The 21832-nt window shown below is 48.7% G+C and overlaps 1 protein-coding gene across 1 annotated transcript in view; it reads left to right on the forward strand.

The window, feature by feature from the left end:
- RSKR (ribosomal protein S6 kinase related) overlaps window positions 1-21832 on the forward strand; it is a 296387-nt gene that overhangs the window by 262997 nt on the left and 11558 nt on the right. The window contains exons 9-11 of the mRNA XM_069615335.1: window positions 5274-5363; window positions 6541-6629; window positions 17037-17147. Coding sequence (XP_069471436.1) covers window positions 5274-5363; window positions 6541-6629; window positions 17037-17147 — 290 coding nt within the window. The remainder of the gene's footprint in view (window positions 1-5273; window positions 5364-6540; window positions 6630-17036; window positions 17148-21832) is intronic.

The raw sequence follows: 21832 nt of genomic DNA on the forward strand, positions 1-21832 counted from the left end.
AGTCTTTTGGATTTCCTTTGCTTCATGTCAAAAAAGTTTGTATTTCTTTAGCGACATGTTGTGAAGCACCACGTAACCAATGTCCTAAACATGTGCATGGAAGGACGTTAAAAGCAGGATTCGATCTTCACTGTGCTGTTATGAAGAGATGCTTCCATTGGGGAAGATACTAGGTTTTCCCTGTGTGGGGGTATCATAAATCCATGTCACCCTTTTATGGTTCTTTGAGAAACTTTCCTTCTCCAGCATGGGGTCTGACATGGATTCACTCAGTAAAGAAAAAATCAGTTTCAGTTTCGTTTCTGAAATGTCTTTCTACTAGTAACTAATCACTGGTCTCTGGGTCATACTGCCCCCAGCCAATGAATGCCCTCTACCTAAGCCCCACCTCTGGCAGCCATCTTCAGATTTTTACCGCACGTTCAAGTGTTGGGAGTCCTCGTGCTGTAGCTCTTGACCTTTTACTGCGTATTGTGTTTTTTCGAAGAGTTTACTCTTATTTTTTCAGTCAATTCGAGCCTCAAGCTCCACCGATTCTTCTTCCGATCAACTTGGACCCAAATTTGGAAACGTCTACGCCCCTCAGGGGCAGATTTACGTTGAAATACACTTCTTGGAGGATTCCGGAAGACCTTTGAGGCCTACCCAGATTCGGACATGGCCCAGGACAAAGGAGATTCGACGCCTACTGGATCCAAACTGTTTAGGAACTGCCCAGGATGTGGACTGCAGAACGTTCTTGAGGACAAGCACTCCCGTTGCTTCTACTGCCTACACTGCGACAAGTCGCACATGGAGGAGGACTGTACATTCTGCAAGAACATGTCCGCCTGGACCATGAAGAAACGTTGTAAACGACTTGCCGACTGGCTGGAGGCGAAGAGCCCAGCAGCAGGTGAGAAGAAGAAGTCCGAGTGGTCTTCTAAGACCTTTGAGGGCGCTCTGGCGACGGGGGCCCAACAAAAGGCAAAGCACTGCGAGTCTGCGGGCACGCCGTTGGCTCGGGCTCCTCGGCTGCCAGGCGGGGCGCAATGTCACCGACGCCATCATCCACGAGCCTATGCTCTGGCTCGGTGAAAAGGAAGGGCCTAGAGTTTCCCTGCCAACCCGGGGGGAAACATCTTTCTTGCCTATCGAGAAGACCCCTGTGAAACCCTGGGATGAGAAAGAGGGGGGGCACGGTAGCCCTAACGGACACAGATACCACCTCCAAGGATGAGCTGGCTGGCATCAAAGCTATCCTGGACAAGAAGTTCGAGAAGGTCAGGACCTACGGGAAGGATCCCGACGAGGCGGACGTAGAGAGCAACGGTGGAGCCGATGAGGAGTCGCGGGCTAAGAAGGAAACGTAGGACCCCGCGCCACAGCCGTCGCTCCCGTTGCAACCGATGATTACACCACAGGACAATTCAGAAGCAATCTTGATGGCTTTGCAGACCCTGTGTACGGAGATAAGGACAAGGTTGCCCTTACGAGTCCATCCTCCCCCTCCCTTCCAGCCTTCGCCCCATCCCCTCCTCCGATGGACGAGACGGGGACAGAAACAGCGACGACGGGGACGGACGGCAGTGGCGACGACGGAATGGATCTCCTGTCGCCTCCCGCCCAGGCTTCCCCCCCTGACGAAATTGGCTCCTTTCATGCCATGATCGCCAGGGCCTCTGAGCTTTTCCAGCTGTGCCCCGAGGAACAAAAGAAATAGGGATTTCTTTACCAACGACGGGAAGCCAAGAAGCTAGATGCCATGGGACGCCGAGTCATCTCGTCGGCAGCGACTACCGTTAAGGCGGCCAATGCCCTCGCGATCGTGGCCCGCTATGATAGGGAACTGTGGTTTAAGATCGCCCCTATCCTGGACTTCCTCCCGGACGACAAGAGGGCGGAGGCCCTGGAAATCCTGCAAGAAGGCGAGTTGGCGTCGGATCACGCCATCACTGTAGCTACGGACATCGCCGATACCGGTTTTCATCAGATGGGCAACAGCATTTGCCTGCGCCGGTGCAGTTGGCTCAGGGCCACCGACTTCTGTCAGGATGTGCAGACCAGGGTACTGGACATGCCCTTCGACGGGAACAATCTGTTCGGGAAAGCGGTGGACGAGTCGCTACAGGCCATCAAAGCGGACACTGAGACGGTCCGTACTCTAGGCACTCTTCATCAACGACAGATATCCTTTCGGACCTCCAGAGGCAGATCTCAGGGTGCCTACAAAGGATTTGGCGGCAGTTCATCGTTGTACCACCAAGCTGCCCGTTCCTCGTCACAGGAAGCTTACAGAGGCCGCAGCAAGGCCGGTGGATAACATTGTCGTCGCCAAGGAGCCCAGGGTGGCAAGGCCTCAGCTAAACATGACTGAACCAGCCGTGACGTCGGCCCCCCACCGAAGCACCCCGGTGGGAGGCCGGCTGGCGAAATTCATCAGCGTGTGGGAGTCCATCTCCACCGACCGTTGGGTGCTGGATGCCCTGGCCCACAGGCACACTCTGGAGTTCCAAAAAAGGTGCCTCCATTTCCCACCCATGCCCAGGAAAGAAAACCACGTTCCACAGCTGCTTCTGGAGGTACGAGCCATGCTGAGAAAGGGCGCGATAGAACTCGTCCCAAAGAGTCCCCGGAGTATACTCGCGGTACTTCCTCGTCCGAAAGAAGACCAGCAGCCCATCCTGGACCTTCGGCGCCTCAACAAATACATCAAAGCCCAGAAGTTCTAGATGGTTACCTTTCAGCACGTGCTGGGACAGCTGGAGGAAGGCGACTTCCTATCGTCGCTGGACTTGGAGGATGCTTACCTTCCCAGCACTTGCCTGCGCTTACCTTGCACTTGCCACCAGCTGGCCCTATTTATTTATTTATTTTTATTCTACTTACTTGTACTGCACTTCCCCCTCCCCTTCCCCTTGCACTTTTCCCTTCCCCTACCCCTGCACTTGCACGGTCTGAATGATACCTGGCCTAGTAGGATCGTTGTCTGTCTTCCCCTTGTCCCCCCCTGCCTCGTCGCGCCTTGAAACACTTGTGTATAGGCACGTTACAAATGCCATATCATATCATATCATACATCCCCATACACAAAGGACATCGAAAGTTCCTACGTTTCGTGGTCTAAGGGCGGCACTACCAGTTCAAGGCCCTGCCCTTTGGGTTGAAGTCGGCTCCAAGGGTCTTTACCAAGTGCCTGGCACCGGTGGCGGCACGGCTGTGCCTGCAGGGGATCCACGTATACCCCTACCTGGACAAATGGCTCATCCGAGCAAAGTAAAGAGACCTCGCCGTCGACCACACGGCGAAGACTGCCCACCTGCTCACGGAACTAGGATTCTCGATCAACTTTGCGAAGTCCCACTTGGTATCATCGCAGGACGGCCTGTTCCTGGGAGCCAGACTTGACACAGTGGTGCGGTTGGCCTCACCATCGGAGGAAAGGACAAGGGCCATCCTAGGCAGGGTGCAACGGCTGTTGACCATGGAAGTGGCCAGGGTGAGGGCCATCAAGTGCCTGCTCGGCATGATGTCATTGTGCATCTACCTTGTGCTTTTATGCAGGTTGCGGGTGCGGCCACTGCAGGAGTTCCTCAACACCCGTTGGATGCAAGCGGCAGGAAGTTTCGAAGGACAAGATCCCACTTAACAAGACTTTCCGTCAGGCGATCCGGTGGTGGGGTACCGGCGCGCATCACGCGGCAGGCATGGACTTCCAGACCCCAGCACACCAGGAAACAGTGACGGCGGACGCCTCCCTGGAGGGATGGGGAGCACACACCGGAGATCTCCACGCAAGAAGCCTTTGGCTCCCGGAGGAGAGGCCCCTGCAGATCAACGTCCTGGAGCTCCGGGCCGTGTTCTGGGCCCTCAGGTCTTTCCTTCCGTCCCACAAGGGCAAAGTGGTGCGGATCTTCACCGACAACACCACCACGATGTTTTACATCCGAAAGCAGGGGGGCACCAGATCCCCAGCCCTATCCAAGGAAGCGCAGGATGTGTGGCAATGGGCCGTCACCCAGGGGATGTTCCTGGTACCCTTCCACCTGGCAGGAGTGAAGAACACTGTTGCCGACTCACTCAGCAGGGAGCAGCGCTCGTGCAACAAGTGGGAACTCTGGCAGGATCAAGTGGATCTACTATTCCGATGATGGGGCAATCCCCAGATAGATCTCTTTGCGACGGTGACGAACACCAAGTGCGGAGGTTCACCAGCAGGTTTCCCCAGCCGAGGAGCATGGGCGATGCATTCTCCTTCCTCTGGGACGGCCTGTTCCTGTATGTGTTCCCTCCATTGCCGTTGCTTCTGCGACTCATCCGTCAACTCGGTCCCGGTGCAGGATGATCCTCGTCGCATCGGCGTGGCCAAGGCAGATATGGTTCTGGATCTACAGACTGCCGACGGACGCAGATCTTCTCGCCAGGGAAGGAGGCGTCCTCCTACATCACGACCCAGGGTCGCTGAACCTGCAGACCTGGCTCCTGCAGCACTGGAGTTTGGAGGCTACGATATCCCGGCAGACTGCAAGGAGGTCCTTGCAAAGGCCAGGGTGTCCTCGACTCTTAAGTGCTATGGACATAAATGGAAGAGGTTCTCTGTCTGGTGCGGTGCACAGAAGATCAACCCTCTACGGATTACGGCCCCTCAAGTGCTGCCATACTTGATGTTGCTGGCCAAGCCAGGGCTGGCACATGCCTCCATCAAGATCCATCTGGTGGCTATCTCCCACTACACCAGAACTCTGGGGCGGTCGTCGTTTCTGAAGACAGTTCAGAAACAAAACTGAAACTGATTTTTTCTTTACCGAGGATTCCCAGCCTGACGACGGGGAATATTCATGAGCATGCGAATCCATGCTAGACCCATGCTGGAGAACAACAATTACAGGTAAGCAACTTGTTCCTTGCATGGTCGAGCCAGGGTCCTCTGTGGCACAACAAAACAATAAGGAGCATTTTGGCAGCTGCCAGTAATGGGCAGAACAGATTACCTTTTGTTTCAAGAACGTAAAAGAATACATTTTAAATCTCTTTAAAAATAGGACGTTTTTCTGAAAGTCTCTCTTACTGTTTTGATCCCGTCACCATTCTGTCTGTATGCTTGCCTGTGATCGCGGTTTTCCATCTTTCTCTATTTTCGCACCTCTGGCTGACTCTATCAACTTCCTGATTGTATGCTGTGCTTTGTATTAATGAAGCCTTCCCTGACCTAATATATCAGCACCTAACAGGTGTGCCCACGAAGAATGAACATGTGATAGTTTCATAGAATGCCTGTCTCGTCTATCCTCCAGGACACATAAAACTGACTGACTTCGGCCTTTCACGTCAACTTCCTTATGGAGAAAGAGCATATACTATCTGCGGGACTCTGCAGTACATGGGTGAGATGATGGGGCTCGCATTGTGTAGTCCCCTAGGTCTACATTTGGTTTGTGTTTGGGTAAGTTGGGTCGGGTTGGCGTTGAATCCTCCACAAGTCAGTCTGTACATGGTTATGAACACTGTACATGAGTTTAAAAGCAAGGTTGCCGTTGAGTCCTCGTCTAGTAATTATCTGTACATGGGTTGGAAGGCAGGGCTGGCATTAATTCCCCCCATAGAAACACTCAGCAGATGGGTACAAAGGCATGGCTGCCATTTAACCTTTCCCTAGCCATATTCTTTACATTAGGACTGGCTTTAAATCCCCCAGCCACTTGTACATATGGGTAAGAAGGCGGATATGACATTATGTTCTTGCTTGGTCCTCCTCTGCACGTTGGTAAAACAGCACATGTTGTGTATGGGTAAGATAATGGGGTGGCATCTAGTCATTTCCTGGCCACCCATTCTGTATGGGTAAACAGCCAGGGCTAGCCTTAAAACCTACTTTAGTAACTCTCAGTACTGGGGTAAAAAGGTAGGACTGCTATTAATACATCCTCTGCCATGTCACCTTTTGCAAATCAGTATGTAAGTGAAGTTGGCATCAAATACTCCTCTTGTTATGTGCATGTGCATAAAGGCATGGCTGGCATTGCTTCCTCCCTCTGGTTACCATTCATACATGGGCAAGATGTATAGGGTTGGTATTGTATTCTCCTCTAGTCACATGCTGTACATGAGTAAGAGGCAGGGCTGGCGCCAAATCATCTTCTAGGTCAGCATATATATATGACTGACCTTTTGTTGGGTCACCTTCTCAGCATAGATAAGATGTCAGGGCTGGCTCAAATATCTCAGGAAACCACTATTCATGGGTGAGGGTTCAGAGCTGTTCAAGGACTGGGTATAGTGCATTTTCTTTCCTCTACCATATTCTGTCCTTGTATCAGAAATGTTCATGGTTGGCAAATAAATGATTTCCTGCGTCTCTCGGAACATAGGTGGCCTTTGCAAGAGGTGGTGGATAAAGAAGCACCCAGGAGCCATGCTCCTCAGAAAGTTGCAAAGCACAGGCATTGGCTCTTTCCACTTCACACATGCATGACTTTCACCAAAATTGGCGCTCCTAAATTGGGGTAGTAGGTATACTGTTCCTGATGTGGTTTGTGGCCTTTGTTTTGTCTTGATTTTCAGCTCCAGAGGTGCTGCGTGGTGGACCCTACAGCCATTCAGTGGATTGGTGGTCTCTGGGCGTCCTGCTCTATTCCTTGGCAGTGGGAACGGTAAGGCTTGGTGTCATGCTATGCAAGGGTGGGATTTGGCTCTCACTGAGGGCATCATATGGGTGAGGCCGAGCATCTTGAGTACAATATTTTGCTGGTCTCATCCCAGGCAGTGTCATCATAGCACCATAAGTAGGGTGGATCTGGAAGAGATGAAGAAGGCAGATGAATTAAGATGAAAAATTATTTCTATATATGTCAGACAAGGGCCTATGCTGATCCTTGTTGCGCCAACTTTTTCCCAAAATCACATTTTATATCAATTCCCAACTATAAATCAATAGCACTGCTGGGTGGTATATATTCAGACACTCCACCTGTGTGTTTCTACCATTATGACATTTAATATAAGACGTGAATCGCCCAAATGCGCCGAGTAAAATATTTCAAAAAATGTTTACTGAGGCTAGGTTTTGATTTAGATCAGTTAAATTTAATCGATCAAAAAGTTAATCAAAGAGCATCTAACAAAGATTACAAAATAATTCAGTAATTCAATTCCAATCATAAAGAAATTAATCCTTTTGTTAGACATATAATATTCTGTCTTGCCACTTCCAGCACAGCCTATGCGTGGCAAACAAAAAAAAAAGACTTAAAAGGGTATGCAAAAAGCAGTTGGTGAAGAATTCCTTCACAAAAAGAATTTAGAAAGCCACTTGCAGGAGGTGAAAAATGTTAACTATTTTACAAAATATAGAAATTAAGCGTATATAATCAATTGAGGAATTTGGAAAAGAAAAATTAACAATTACATATAAGATTTTAAGCCCCGAAGAAGCTTGCTTAAAGGCCCACAAAGATCAGAAGGGTTTAGGAGTGAAATACATGTAGGCTGTTCTAGAAGTTCCAAGACTGAATATTGCATGTCTGGCAACATGATACATTTCTTTATGGGTGGAATTGAATTGATAAATTGTTTTGTAAAATCTATTAGATGATATCTTAGATTAACATTTTTGTTGATTACATTTAATTGCGCTAAATCAAAACCTAGTGTCCAGTAAACAGATGTGAATCGCTCAAATGCGCTGAGTATATAATATACTCCACGCATTTGGGTGATTCACGTCTAATGTAAGACGAAAATTGCCCAGTGCTTTGCAGTCAACTCTCCTGTCAGATGACAGAGCCTTGTGCTCCAAAGAGAGGAGAGGGGACAGTGGTATACAAGGCATTCCAAGAGAAGATACCCTGCCACAAACAGAACTGATACTTAGAAGTATAGAAGCAAATAATACATGCTAAGAATAGCTTTGAAATGGTTTGCACTTTGAAGGAATGCTGACCCCCTCTTCCCCACCAGGACTGTAATCATGGACCCATCCAGCCCCTCCACAGAGGGTCCCCATGGTGATGTCCGTGAACAGGATAACAAACGCAGGTCCTGGATGGGGATCAGAGAATCTATGAAAAAAGCAGCAAATGGGAATCAGGTCCCCTTAGTCTAAAGCAGCTCTGTGCAGGCTAGAAACAGCAGAATTTACTTCCAGGAGTTCCCGGCAAGGCGCAGATAAGCTGCCAGAAGCCTCTATGGGGAGGCTGGAAACAGCAGACTCTACTTCCAGAAGTTCCCGGCGCAGATAAGCTGCCAGAAGCAGCTATGGGGAGGCTTGAAACAGAACAATCTACTTCCAGGAGTTCACTGCAAGGTGCAGATAAGCTGCCAGAAGCATCTATAGAAGGCTGGAAACAGCAGAATCTACTTCCAGGAGTTCCCGGCAAGGTGCAGATAAGCCGCCAGAAGCATCTATACGGGGCTGGAAACAGCAGAATCTACTTCCAGGAGTTCCCAACAAGGTGCAGATAAGCTGCCAGAAGCATCTATAGGGGGCTGGAAACAGCAGAATCTACTTCCAGGAGTTCCCAACAAGGTGCAGATAAGCTGCTGGAAGCAACTATAGGGAGGCTGGAAACAGCAGAATCTACTTCCAGGAGTTCCCAGCAAGGTGCAGATAAGCTGCCAGAAGCAGCTATATGAAGGCTGGAAACAGCAGAATCTACCCAGGAGTTCCTAGCAGGGTACAGCTACGCTTACGATGATGAACAGTTTTAAGGTTCCAAGCACTTATGAGCAAATTTTGATTCAGAGTCAGTAGAATCACTGAAACAAGAACATTTTCCCTGGTGCTGGAAATCATGTGATCGGACTGCAGAGCACATCCTCTCAGCATGTGAGGGACGAGACGTATTCATAGCACTATGGCACTGTCCCATTAGCATCATCCGCCGTTCAAGGAAATGTATCACCATAAACTGCAAATACTGTAGTCTATAGACTGATATGACTGACATCAAATATTGAAGCAGTAGCAAAGAGGTAGAACAGCAAGCAAACACAAAGGTAGGCAACCCCATGCAGCTTAACAGGGAAGAGTGATAAACAACTGAGTCAAGATCAACTGCCATGTTTTGGGAACACAGCCTGCAGAGAAGTTGGCTGGCAAATGATCAAAATGGGACAAGTTCAAATCCATACCCTCTGGCCGTCTGGCAAACACCAGTGGTAGGTCAACTAGTCTACAGGACTCTGATCAGAATCAATGAAGCAGAGCAAGACTCACGTAGATATGTGTAGGCTCCACAATTGTAGCACAGGGACGGGATGGTAAGCACAAGTAAGAATGCGCACTGATAGAAGCTCATACGTTCTAGGTACTGTATACAACAGACGAGTAGTTAGAGCCCTATGCGCTGGAGCACAATCTAGTTGATTATTGAATAGGGCAACCCAGAAGCCAAACACACTGCCCAGCATTTGGATTCTGTCAGCATACCAAAACACGGAATTTCAAAGAATATTGTAGTGATATCTATGAAAGAATCCTGGACGCTGAGTTTTCAAATTCATCAAATAAAGCAAATGGTAGAAACTTGCCTTACTAAATGTAAGGGCAACAGCGGAGTGCTCTGAAGCAAGAGATGCCACATACGGCAGCCATGTTGGCTGCAGATCTCCTTCTCATTGGTAAGCTGCAACTATATGGCATTGGACTGCTGTCATCAGACCCGCCCTCGAATAGATCCCTTTATAGGAGCTTTAAACTCTGCTCGTGCGGATTTAAGGCTTTAGAATAAGTCGTGTTTTGTAATCAGAGTGAGTGCTTTGCATGCCTGCTGTTTTGAAGGATCACAGCGTGTTTTCAAGCCAAGGGGTTAAACACCACAAGGGCGGCCACTGCGCAAGAGAAGCCCAGCGGTCAGGCGGACAGGAATGCTGATCACAACAAGGTTAGTCCAGCTGCTCAATGCACTAGAAATCTTCAATGTAAAGGGCAGCACTGCAGTCAGCGGCGCTTTTCATACTGGTAAGAAACAGAGGTTCATACTAAATCGGCTGTAGTTGAGCAGATACAAGAACAGTAAAATTGGTCAAACAAGAATCCGGTCTGTTGGCTCCTAGGACACAACACCAGCATCAGGCTTTAGGGATTGCTCTGCTTCCTGCCTACAGGTGCAAGGTGTCCCCCTCCCAAAAGGTATCTACCTGCAGGTGCAACCTCAGACGGGGTAACAAGGGATGAATCTAGAGTGGAGATATGTTTTTTTTTTCAGACAAACTGAACACGCAACATGAAAGTCAGACTGTCATAGATTCAATTTATCGCAATAGACTATATGTAGCCACACAGACATCCATAGTAGGTCAGAGACCGTGGAGTAACTCATTCCGGGGCACGAGAGGCTGGCTGTGTGACACTGCCATCCGGTGGCTAGCTTGTGACAGGCTCTATTAAAAGGCCGATCAGCTGTAAGAGCAGCGACCCCTAGCGTCGGTCAGAGTAGGTTTGACGAGAGCAGACAAGTGCCTATGAGGAAGTGAGGACAGATTGGCTGATTTCCTGGGCTCCTGGCCTTACCAAACACCAGGGAAGAGGTTTGCAACCTGCAGCTACCTTGATCCATCACCACGGAATATGCTGGTTAAAGCTGATGCGAGTTGTAGTATGATATGATATGGCATTTATAACGCGCCTGTACACAAGTGTTACAGTACATCTGGAGAACCAAAGGTTCCCGGTAATGCACTAGTGCAACAGTGATATGTGACTTTAAGATGATGGTATTTACGAGAGCTATAACGTGAAGTGAAAATATGAGACCGTACTGTCGTGTTTTCAAAATGTCTAACTATGCTTTCTCCTGTCCTGCAGGAATATTAAGCGGGAAACCGTGAAGTCTTGCATACATCCTTACTGTGTGTATGTGACTGGCTGGCCCCTGTCGATGATATAGAAGAACAAGTTACTTCTTACCTTGTAACCTTCTTTCGACGGGATGTTCCTCCGACGTATTCCTCATCTTAGATATATCCTTCCAGCTCTGCTGGCCTCGTAAAAATTTTTTCTAGAGGGCGCTGCGCGTCGACGTCCCTCGAGTCGATGTCCTTCGACAGCCGCCGTATCGACGCTCGACGTCATCCTGCCTATAAAGGCCACGCGCAGCGTCCGTTGCTCAGTTCCGTTTTGTAGCCCACAGTATAACTGTCTGGACTAGACTAATCACCCTGAAGGAGCGTAAGCTGCAACAACAAGGGAAGTAGAACTGCAGGGATGGATGGGAGGGTCGATGAGGAATACGTCGGAGGAACATCCCGTCGAAAGAAAGTTACAAGGTAAGAAGTAACTTGTTCTTCGAAGGGATTGTGTCCTCCGACGTATTCCTCATCTTAGATAGGCTCCCATAGCAGTATTCTATATTCGGAGGAGGGAGTACTGACTTCACGCTGTCTTCTATTGATGAATAGAATGCAGTACAGCCCTTCCAAACCTAGTCTCTTGACTAGAGGAGGAATCCAGATTGTAAAAACGTGTAAAGGTATGGATAGACGACCATGTAGCGGCCGCACATATGTCTTTAATCGGCACGCCTCTTTTGAGGGCCGATGAAGCTGCAATACCTCTGGTCGAATGAGCCCTAAGGTTTTGAGGGGGCTCTTTCCCTGCCAGTTTATAACATTCCAGAATGGCTAGAATGATCCACCTGGAAATGGTCTGCTTAGTTATTGGTAACCCCAGCTTGTGACCTGCGTAACCTACAAACAGCTGGTCTGCCTGTCTTATCCTGGCTAGTCTACTAATGTAAAAACTTAAAACCCTCCTAGGGTCTAGTCTGTGTAACCTCTCTTCCTCTTTCCCCGGGTGAGGAGGAGGATAGAAAGATGGTAGGGTAATCTTCTGAGAGATATGGAATTCAGAAACTACCTTTGGGAGGAAATTAGGCTTCACTTGCAGGACAACTTTGTCTTTGTGAAAGATTGTATGAGGGGGTTTACAAGAAAGAGCTTGTAATTCGCTCACCCTTCTAGCAGATGTAAGTGCTATTAATAAAACAGTCTTAAGGGTAAGGAATCTTAACGAACAAGAATGGAGAGGTTCGAAAGGTGTACCCATCAGGAAAGTTAGTACTAAGTTTAAATCCCATAGGGGAACTTGGAATGGTCTTGGGGGATAAACATTGGTTAACCCCTTTAGAAACTGTATTACCAAGGGTAATTTGAAATAGGATGGTTCCTCCGCAGTACGCTTAAAGATAGATAGCGCTGCGAGATAGCCCTTAATGGTGCCAACTTGAAGGCCTGAATTTGCCAAATATGGTAGGAAGGACAAAACCATTGGTGTACCACATGAAAATGGGTCGATATTCTGTTCTCTACACCAGCTGCAAAATCTGTTCCAACGGCAGCGGTATAAAGACTTTGTTGCTGGCCTCCTTGCCGAAAGCAACACCTCCATAACATCATCAGGGAGGTCCCAATCCTTGTACCTCAGCCGTTCAGAAGCCAAGCGTGAAGGTTGAGGGTTTTGATGTCTGGATGGAGAACCTGACCTCCCTTCTGTGAGAGTAGGTTCTCTCTGAGAGGAAGTCGAATTGGAGGGCAGATGGACAAGTCTAGAAGGTCGGGGTACCACGTTCTCCTGGCCCAATCCGGGGCAATTAGGATCATGGTTCGCCGGAATCTTCTCAACCTCCTGATCATTTGAGGAATGACAGGGACCGGTGGGAACGCGTACAGAAGCGGAAACTCCCAGTCCACTATGAACGCGTCTCCCAGAGCTCCTCTCGGAGGAAATTCCCTTGAGCAGAACAGGTCGCATTTCCTGTTTAGGCTGGTGGCGAACAGATCTACCTGAGGGGTTCCCCAAAGGGCGAAGATCTCTTGAAGGACTTCCTGAGCTAGCTCCCACTCGTGGGAGACTGTGTTTTGCCTGCTCAGAGCGTCCGCTGTCAAGTTCTTCTCTCCGGCTAGGTGAACTGCCGATAGAGAGATTCCTTCTTGGATTGCCCAAAACCAGAGCTGCATCGCCTCTCTGCACAGGGGTAGTGATCCTACGCCTCCTCTTTTGTTGAGGTAATGCATGGCCACCGTGTTGTCCGTCATTATCAGGACGTTCTTCCCTTGTACAGCTGGCAGAAAAGCCTTCAACGCAAGTCTGATGGCTCTCAGCTCTAACAGGTTGATGTGTAGTCTGGACTCCGATGGAGACCAACGACTGCTGATGGTCAAGTCGTTGGCGTGGGCTCCCCACCCCGTGAGTGAGGCATCCGTGACTACTGTTATCTCCGGCCAGGGTTGCCAAAACTGTTCTCCTTTCAGAATGTTCTCCTGACAGGCCCACCACTGAAGGTCTCGAGCCACCTTGCCGGGAACCTGAAGAAGATCTGTCATTCTCCCTGAGAATTGTGACCACTGAGTCCTCAGTGCCCACTGGAGGGATCTCATTCTCAGGCGAGCCTCTGGCACAAGGAAAATGCAGGATGCCATGAGGCCTAGCAACCTCAAAAAGTCGAAGGCTGGGAGACGTTGGGCATGTTGGAACTTGGTAACCATCTGTAGAATATCTTGAGCCCTCACCTCTGGTGGCGAGGCTTTTCCCAGGGAAGTATCCAGGATCGCTCCTATGAACTGGAGTCTCTGCGATGGTATCATTTGAGACTTCTTTAAATTGAGGGAGAAGCCCAGTTTGTGAAGGGAGTAGCACACGTGATTTAGCTGAATCTGAGCTTGTTCCGGAGAAACAGCCCTGATCAGCCAATCGTCCAGGTAGGGGTAGACGTGAATCCCTTCCCTCCTTAGACTTGCAGCCACTACCGACATTAACTTGGTGAAGACCCTCGGGGCGGAGGTCAGCCCAAATGGCAGTACTCGAAATTGATAGTGAGAGTTGCCAATTGCGAACCTCAGGTATTTCCTGTGTTTGAGATGGATAGACACATGGAAATAAGCGTCTTGAAGGTCCAGAGATACCAACCAGTCCTGAAACTGAAGGGCCTGGAGGATCTGAGAAAGAGTGACCATCTTGAATTTGTCTTTCCTGAGGAATTTGTTCAATTCTCGCAAGTCCAAGATGGGTCTCAGTCCTCCGTCTTTCTTCGGAATGAGAAAGTAAGGGGAGTAGCAGCTCTTGTTCCTCTCCGCTACAGGTACCGGTTCTATGGCACCTTTCTCTAGCAGGTCCAAAATTTCCTGCAAGAGGAGCGGATCTGGAGCTTTCTGAGAGCTGATCCCCGGTGGATGACTCTGAGGTATACGTAGGAAAGGCAGGCAGTAACCTTGGGCGACTGTTTCCAATGCCCAAGCATCTGACGTGATAGCCTGCCATACCGTCAGATGTTGAGTCAACCTGCCTCCTACAGGTGTCCTGTGAGGGGAGTCCTCAGAGTGGTTTTGGGGCGGCTGATGAAGATGCAGATGGTAAAGAGGCACCTGCTGTTGCTGCGGCTTTAGAATATCTACCCCGTCCACCTCGGGTAGTTCTTCTTTGACCCCTTTGAGCCGGTCGTCCTCTACCTCTTCCGAATGCGGAGTAGAAGCGAAAGGACTTGCCCCTCGCAGAGGTTCCTGTGGGACGAAAAGGAGTCTGACGGATTGCAGCTCCTAGGGATTTTGCTGCTGCTTTTGAAGTTTGCAGTTTCTCTAAACTGTCATCCGCCTTTTTCCCGAACAAAGAAGAGCCATCAAATGGCATGTTCAAGAGCCTGGCTTGCACATCTGGGGCAAAACCGGACTTTCTCAACCAAGCGAACCTCCTGGTTGATGTACTTGCCGCCATTGCTCTGCTGATACTGTCAGCAGAATCAATGCCCGCCTGGAGGGATTCGCACATAGCGTCTTTACCGTCCTGTATAATATTCGGAACGCATCCCTTTCTTCTCCCTCCGGGATGCAGTCAGCCGCTGTAGAAGCACACTCCCAAAGTGTATGGCTGAACCTAGCAAGGGTGCAAGTAGCATTAACAGACTTTAACGCCATGCTACATGCTGAAAAGACTTTCTTTGCCATAGCATCATATTTTTTATCGTCCCTGTCCTGTGGGACTGTAGGATAAGCCGTCTTGACATTGGTAGAGGATGCTGCTTGTACCACCAGACTTTCTGGGGATGGATGTTTAGACAAGAACTCTGGGTCTGTGGAAGATACCCTGTACTTTGCAGACAGTTTTTTATTTACTGCTGGTATTACATCTGGGGTTTCCCAGTTTGTCATGATCTTTCTCTGAAGAGCTTTATGAAAGGGCACCACTGGATCCTCTTGTGGGCCTTTGTCAAGAATATCCGTGAGGTCATCTTGCTGGAAAGATTGTGAAGGTGTAGACCACCCCATGAACTCTGTAATCCTGGCCATTAAGGCTCTGTAGGGGGTTTCAGCCTGCTCCCCCGGGTCTGGCTTAGCAAAATCCACCTCAGGGGAAGTGTCTAACCCACTTGCCTCATGTAAAGAATCATGAAGATCCTTTAATCTGCGCTCTTCAGAGGAAAATTCCTCTCTAACTGGGGTTACAGGTCCCTGTAACTCAAATGTGTCTTGTTCAGACAAATCACCCTCTTCTAAAATTGAGGATATAGTTCTCAATTGTTCTGAACTCATAAAGGGAGTAAATCCCATTTCCAAGGCAGAGGGTGCCGAACTTGTCATTATTGGCCTCGAAAACGTCGATGTCGTCGACGCCGAAGGCTTCGAGCGTGGCGTCGAAAACAGAGGTGGAGGCCTCGAGGACCTCGACAGAATTGGAATTCTACTCGACAATATCGACGCCATCGACGTCGAGGGCCTGGGGATCGTCACTGGATGTGTGGTCACCGTGACTTTTCTCGGCGTCGACGCCGGTGTCGAGGCCGGCGTCGAGTCGACAGACCCGTGTGTCGAAGGTCCCTTCGACAACGGCGTCGAAGACATCGACCTCGACGTCGACGGAACCTTCGTCGACGGAACCTTCGAGGAAGGTTTGGAGGTCATAGTCCTACTCGAGGGTTCGAGACGCGCTCGAGAGGTTTCTTTCGCCGGGTACTGCGACTCGCGGCGTTTTTGACCTTCGGGTCTTTCGACCAGAGCATCGCTCTCGGCAGTCTTTGAGGGGGTCGAGGCCGCTTTCTCGAAGACGCTCATCATATTTTTTCTGAATTCCTCCCATTCAGCCTGGGAACTATGTTTCGTGGGGCAAGGGATTCTTTTTGGCGAAACAGAGGAAGAGGAAGACGGAGAAGGGGATCTTCGACGTCTCCTCTTCGAGTGCTTCGATCTCGAGGAGTGATGAGACCCACTCCGAGACCTGGAGCGCGAATGGTGACGAGGAGACGAATGTCTCGACTTCGTCGACGAAGAAGAAGCTTTAAAAGTCTTACCTTTCTCCAGCTTCCCCCTACGCTCCTTCAGGGCCTTAGCTGTCATGGACATACAGTCCTCGCACTCCGAACAATGGTGTTCAGCTCCCAAGCACCACAGACAATTTCTGTGAGGATCGGTCAACAACATCTTTTTCCCACAATCTCGACATTTTTTGAAGCCGGATCGAGGAGTTGTCGGTTCCGACGAGGAAGCCATCGAGTACGGATCGAATAACTCGAGGTAAATAGGATTATCTGACTAAGAACTGAGCAACGGTATTCCGAGGCACCGAGTAGCGCGGAAAAACGGAACTGAACAACGGACGCTGCGCGCAGCCTTTATAGGCAGGATGACGTCGAGCGTCGATACGGCGGCTGTCGAAGGACATCGACTCGAGGGACGTCGACGCGCAGCGCCCTCTAGAAAAAAATTTCCGAGGCCAGCAGAGCTGGAAGGATATATCTAAGATGAGGAATACGTCGGAGGACACAATCCCTTCGAAAGTGTGATTCACAGTTTGTTTTCAGGGTGACTGAAACTAGCACGTTGGTGACTAAGACACGTTCCATGTTCGCACCTGCATGCGATAGTCTTGCACGCTGTTACGTTTCGCAAGTGTCTGGAATGTGCATGACATTAGTGGTGTGCGCGCACACGCACGAGTGTTTGAAATGGGCACATGGCGTGATTGGCCATCGAATGCTTTGCACCAAGCACACCGGCCTCCTGATGTTTTTTTAATCATCCTGGAATCCCTCTGTGAACATTGCATACCCTTGTTTTTCTCTTTCCTTGAGCAGTTTCCTGTTTCTCCAGAGAAGGATCATCTGAACATGTTAAAAAGCGTGAACCAGTCGGCATATGAGATGCCCGAGGGTCTCAGCTCGAGCCTGGCCCTGCTGCTGAGTGAGGTAAAGGCCCTAATTCTAATTAAACCAGCGCTGCGCATGTAGAGGACATTTCACTGCCAAGGGGCATAGAGTTGCTTTGGAGTAAGTGCAGCAGAGGTACACACTTCATATCTGTTCGGAAGGATGCAAGGCAAAGTAAATTGTGATTTAAGCCTTTCACTGCCCTTACGATGTGGATATACACACATTCTTATTTCTAAAGGAAAGTATTGAAGTTCAAGCATGACATGTGTAAGGTAAACCAACCCCTGACTTAATTGTCAGTCATACTGTATTTTGAATCGATTCCTTCTGTTCTCCAGCATGGGTCTGGCATGGATTCAAATGCTCATGAATGTTCCCCGTCGTCGGGCTGGGAATCCTCAGTAAAAGAAAAAACAGTTTCACTTTTGTTTACAAACTGTCTTTCTCCTATAAACCAATCACTGAGCTCTGGGTCATACTGTCCCCAGCCAATGACTGCCCTCTCCCTAAGTCCCTCATCTGGCAGCCAACTTCAGATTTTTACCGCACGTCCGGTCAAAAGTTCCATTTTTGTCAGATAAGTGCCTGTGTGCTCTTTCTTTCTTCAACCGGCAAGCAGGGATCCGTTTGTCAGCGTTTTCTTTTTTTTAAAACATGTTTTTATTAGATTTTCAACTTGCCACATGGCTGAACAGTTTTAAACATCCCTTTCCCTCCCCCTTCCCCCTCTCCCATCCAGAATGCATCCCTGTATATGTCTTTAATCTTTTGGCGGATCTCTTTGTTGGATCTTAGTTGAACATGTCGAGGATTCCGATTCTATGTGGGCACCATTGCCTCATGTAATCGCTCTGCAGGTATGTGAGGGCTGTTCATCAGTCAGTGTGGAACCTACTATGTTCCCCTCGGATGTTGTACATTATCCGTTCCATTGCAAGGAAAGCCCACACCCTCTTTATCCACTCGTGAGTAGTTGGTGGGGTTTTCTGTTTCCATTTTTGGGCTATTGCTAGCAACGCCACCATTAAGAGACCCATGAAGTTTCGCTTTTGTGCCTTTGTCATCTGTTTCTCTCTGGGATCCCAGAGGCCACACACCCATACCTCCTCCCCCAACCCTTCCGTTTCAATAAACGTCTCCCTCAGCTGTGCCTTAACATCTACCCAGAATTGCTGGATTGCCAGACAGTCCACTATATGGGCCTCCATTTCCCCTCCCCCCAACAATTATTGGGGGTTCCTGGAAACATTGTGTGTAGCCTTTCGGGAGTGTAATGCCATTGAAGTAGAACCTTCGTCCACATCTCCCTGGTTTGAATTCCTCTGGTGAGTTTGGGGATTGCCCCCATACGCGTCTCCATTGTTCCTTTGAGGGAGTGACTTCAAGAGTTTTTTCCCATTTCTTCATATATAGCCATGTAACCTCTTCGGGTTGTGTGATCGGAAATCCGTGAATGCTAGAGATGAATTTCTTTGTTCCCGATTGTAGATAAGTCTTGAATGGGGTTAGTTCTCTAGTTGCTGCGTGTCTGATCCGCGGGGACTGTAGCCAGTGGTGTAGCTGTTCATATTTGTATCTGTCTTTTGTTGTCAGGCCCAACTGTGCTTCGCATTCTTGGAAGGATCTAATTTTGTGTGCTTGAAACATGTCTCCCACCTTAGTGCATACCGCCTCCTCCCACTTCCCATATACCCCCTTTTCCATCCCTGTGGGGAATTCTGGATTGCTGAACATTGCCATAAAGGGGGATGGGTCCTTTGTTAATGTTTCCTCTTTTATTGCTCTATCCCATACGTCTAGGGTCGCTTTCATCACCATGCTAATTTGAAGGTTCAGGTGTCTGTGTTGTTTCTTTTTCCACAGGAGTTCACCCAGGTGGGATGTTGCTACCGCCCTGTCTTGGGATGCCCAGATTATCCGAGGTGACCCTTGGATCCATTCTTTGAGTACCCACAATTGGGTGGCCTCATAGTACTTGCGAAAATGTGGGAGGGCGCAGCCTCCTTTCTGTCTTGGTGCGGTGAGGCCTGCTCTTGCCACTCATGGGGTCTTCTTTCCCCATATGTAAGTCATTATTGCTTTGGTAAGGGCTTTGAAGAATGATTCCAGGATTTTAATCAGTATTGCTTGAAAGAAGTAAAGTAAACGTGGGAGGACTGTCATTTTTACTGCTGCAATCCGGCCCCACCAGGAGACTGACTTGGGATTCCAGCGTTCTACATCCTGTTTAATTTTCTCCAGCTGTTGGGAGAAGTTCTCCTTATATAGTTTATCTATTCTATCTGTCAGTTATTCCTAGATATTTCACTCCTTTGTCTGCCACTTTCAGGTGAAGAGCAGCAGCCTGTTGTAGAATTACCCTCCTGTTCCCCGCCAATATTAGTATTTCTGATATTTGCCTGTTAATCTTTAGTCCCGACAATGTCCCAAATGTTTCTATCTCCTGTAAAAGGAGCGTGAGTGACTTTTCAGGGTCCTCCAGAGCCACTAGCATATCGTCCAAGTATGCCACCACCTTATGTGGACATCCTGCCATGTCTATGCCCTTTAGGGCCACGGCATCCCTTATCCGCGCCAATAGTGGTTCCAAGAATATCGCATACAAGAGTGGGGACAAGGGACAACCCTGCTTCATTCCCTTTTCTATCTTTAGCTTCTATGAGAGTTCTCCATTTACTGCTATACGCATCCGGGGGGACACGTGGTTAGGCCGTATCATGTTGATGAATGGTTCCCCCATCCCCATCTTTCTCATGGTGCGGAACAGGATCAACCATTCAACTCTTTCGAAAGCCTTCTCTGCGTCGAGGACTAGCAGGACAGCTGGTGTGTGGGTGATGCCTATTTTTTCTACTAGGTGTATTATTCTTCGTTGTTATCGTGTGTCTGTCTGTTGGGTACAAATACTGACTGATCTTGGTGAATGAGTTTCGGGAGGATCCGAGAGAGTCTGTTAGCCAGTATTTTCGTGTATAGTTTGGCGTCTATATTTATCAACGCTATCAGGCAGGCGATATGAGCCTGGCTGCTCCGGGTTTCCCCGGTTTGTGGAAGACTAACACTTTGGCCTCGTTTATTGTTTGGGTGATGTTCCCCTTATGCTTAAAGGTGTTAAATAGTGCTGTTAATATTGGGGCTAAGAGATCTGCATATATTTTGTAGAAAAGTGCTGTATATCCTTCTGGGTGCTTTGTTCTTGGGGAGTTCCCGTATTACTTTCTTTACCTCTTCTTCTGTTATGTCCGCATCTAGTTCTCATTTTTCCTCTTCCGTAATTGACGGGAGGGCTATGGTGTTTAGGTATGTGTCTTGGTTCGCCTGTTAGGGTGGTCTGAGATGTATATGTTCTGGTAGAATTCTTTAAATGTATTCCCAATGTCCGTAGACCTGGTCTGTGTTTCCCCTTTGCTGTTTATCAGCCCCTTTACTGTTTGTCTATTTATTTTGGCTTTTAACTGCCTTTCTAGGAGTTTGTCCGCTTTGTTTACCTTGACATAATACCAATTCTTCAAGTGCAATAGGTGTTTCTCTGCCCTTTTGGAGCAATGGTTTCTAGTTGGCCCTGGATGTGCCTCCGTGACTTCTTTAATTTGGATGATGGATTCCGTATTATCTCTTTTTGTATTTCCCTCAGTTTCCCTTCTAGCTCAGTTTCCCATTGGCAGTGCTGCTTGTCTTTCATTGCTTTGAGTGTAATGAGTTGCCCCCTGATTGCTGCTTTAAAGGCCTCCCAGTGGGTCTCCCTTGATATCTCTGAGTAGTTATTTTGGGCAAGGTATTCTATGATGCCAGTCCTAGCCATGTTCCCCAGGACTGGGTCTTGGATGATCTCCGCTGGGAGCTTCCATTGCGGTAGGCCTGCCCGTTTTTGGGAGAGGGTGATTTCCACCCATAGCGGGGCTTAGTTGGAGACTGATATCGCACCGATTTCCCTGTGTTGTATTTTCCCCAGAAGCTCTGTCGAGGCCTAGATATATTCTATTCGGGACATTGTGTTGTGGACATATGAGTGAGAAATGAGTGTAGCCCGGAAGTTGCACATTAATTCCCTTCCAGACGTCTTTTAAGGATATTGTCTCCATTTTCGCCTGCAGCGTTTTTGATGGTGTTCCCTGCCCCTGTGGTCTGGCGCCCGATCTGTCCACTGTGGGAAGCCATGCTTGGTTTAGCTCCCCTCCCATTACTATCCTGCCTGTGGCAAAGCTTTCCAGCCTGTCCAGTGTATCCCTGAAGAAGCCAACCTGCTCTGTTTTTGGGGCATAGATTGCTGCCGCCGTCAGGTGGTGTCCTTCTATCACTGTGTTTGCAAATATGTACCTCCTGTGTTTGTCTGTAACCAGTTTTTGTATTTGAAGATCGAGTGACTGGTGAAAGGCTAACACTACCTCTGTCCTTTTCTCTTGGTTGTTTGCTTGTATAATCTGTCTGTATCCTTTCAGGCACAATTTCCCCTTGTCCCTTGCTTTTATGTGGGTTTCTTGGAGCATAATGACGTCAAATTTCCCCTTTTGGAGGAAGTGTTCCAATTTTTTCCTTTTTACCGGGGTGTTTAGCCCTCTAACGTTGTATGTTAAGATGTTTATCCCCCCCATCTTTTCGAACTCTGGGTCTCTTCTGCTGTCTCCCGTCTCTTTACTGTCTGCTCATGTTTCCATCTGGATTGCTCCCCTCTCCTGGTTCCCCCCCTTCCAACCTGGCAACCCCAACTTTCCCATTATCCC

Source organism: Ambystoma mexicanum, chromosome 9 (genome assembly GCF_040938575.1).
Source record: "Ambystoma mexicanum isolate Mex_15411 chromosome 9, UKY_AmexF1_1, whole genome shotgun sequence".
NCBI classification, from domain to species: domain Eukaryota; kingdom Metazoa; phylum Chordata; class Amphibia; order Caudata; family Ambystomatidae; genus Ambystoma; species Ambystoma mexicanum.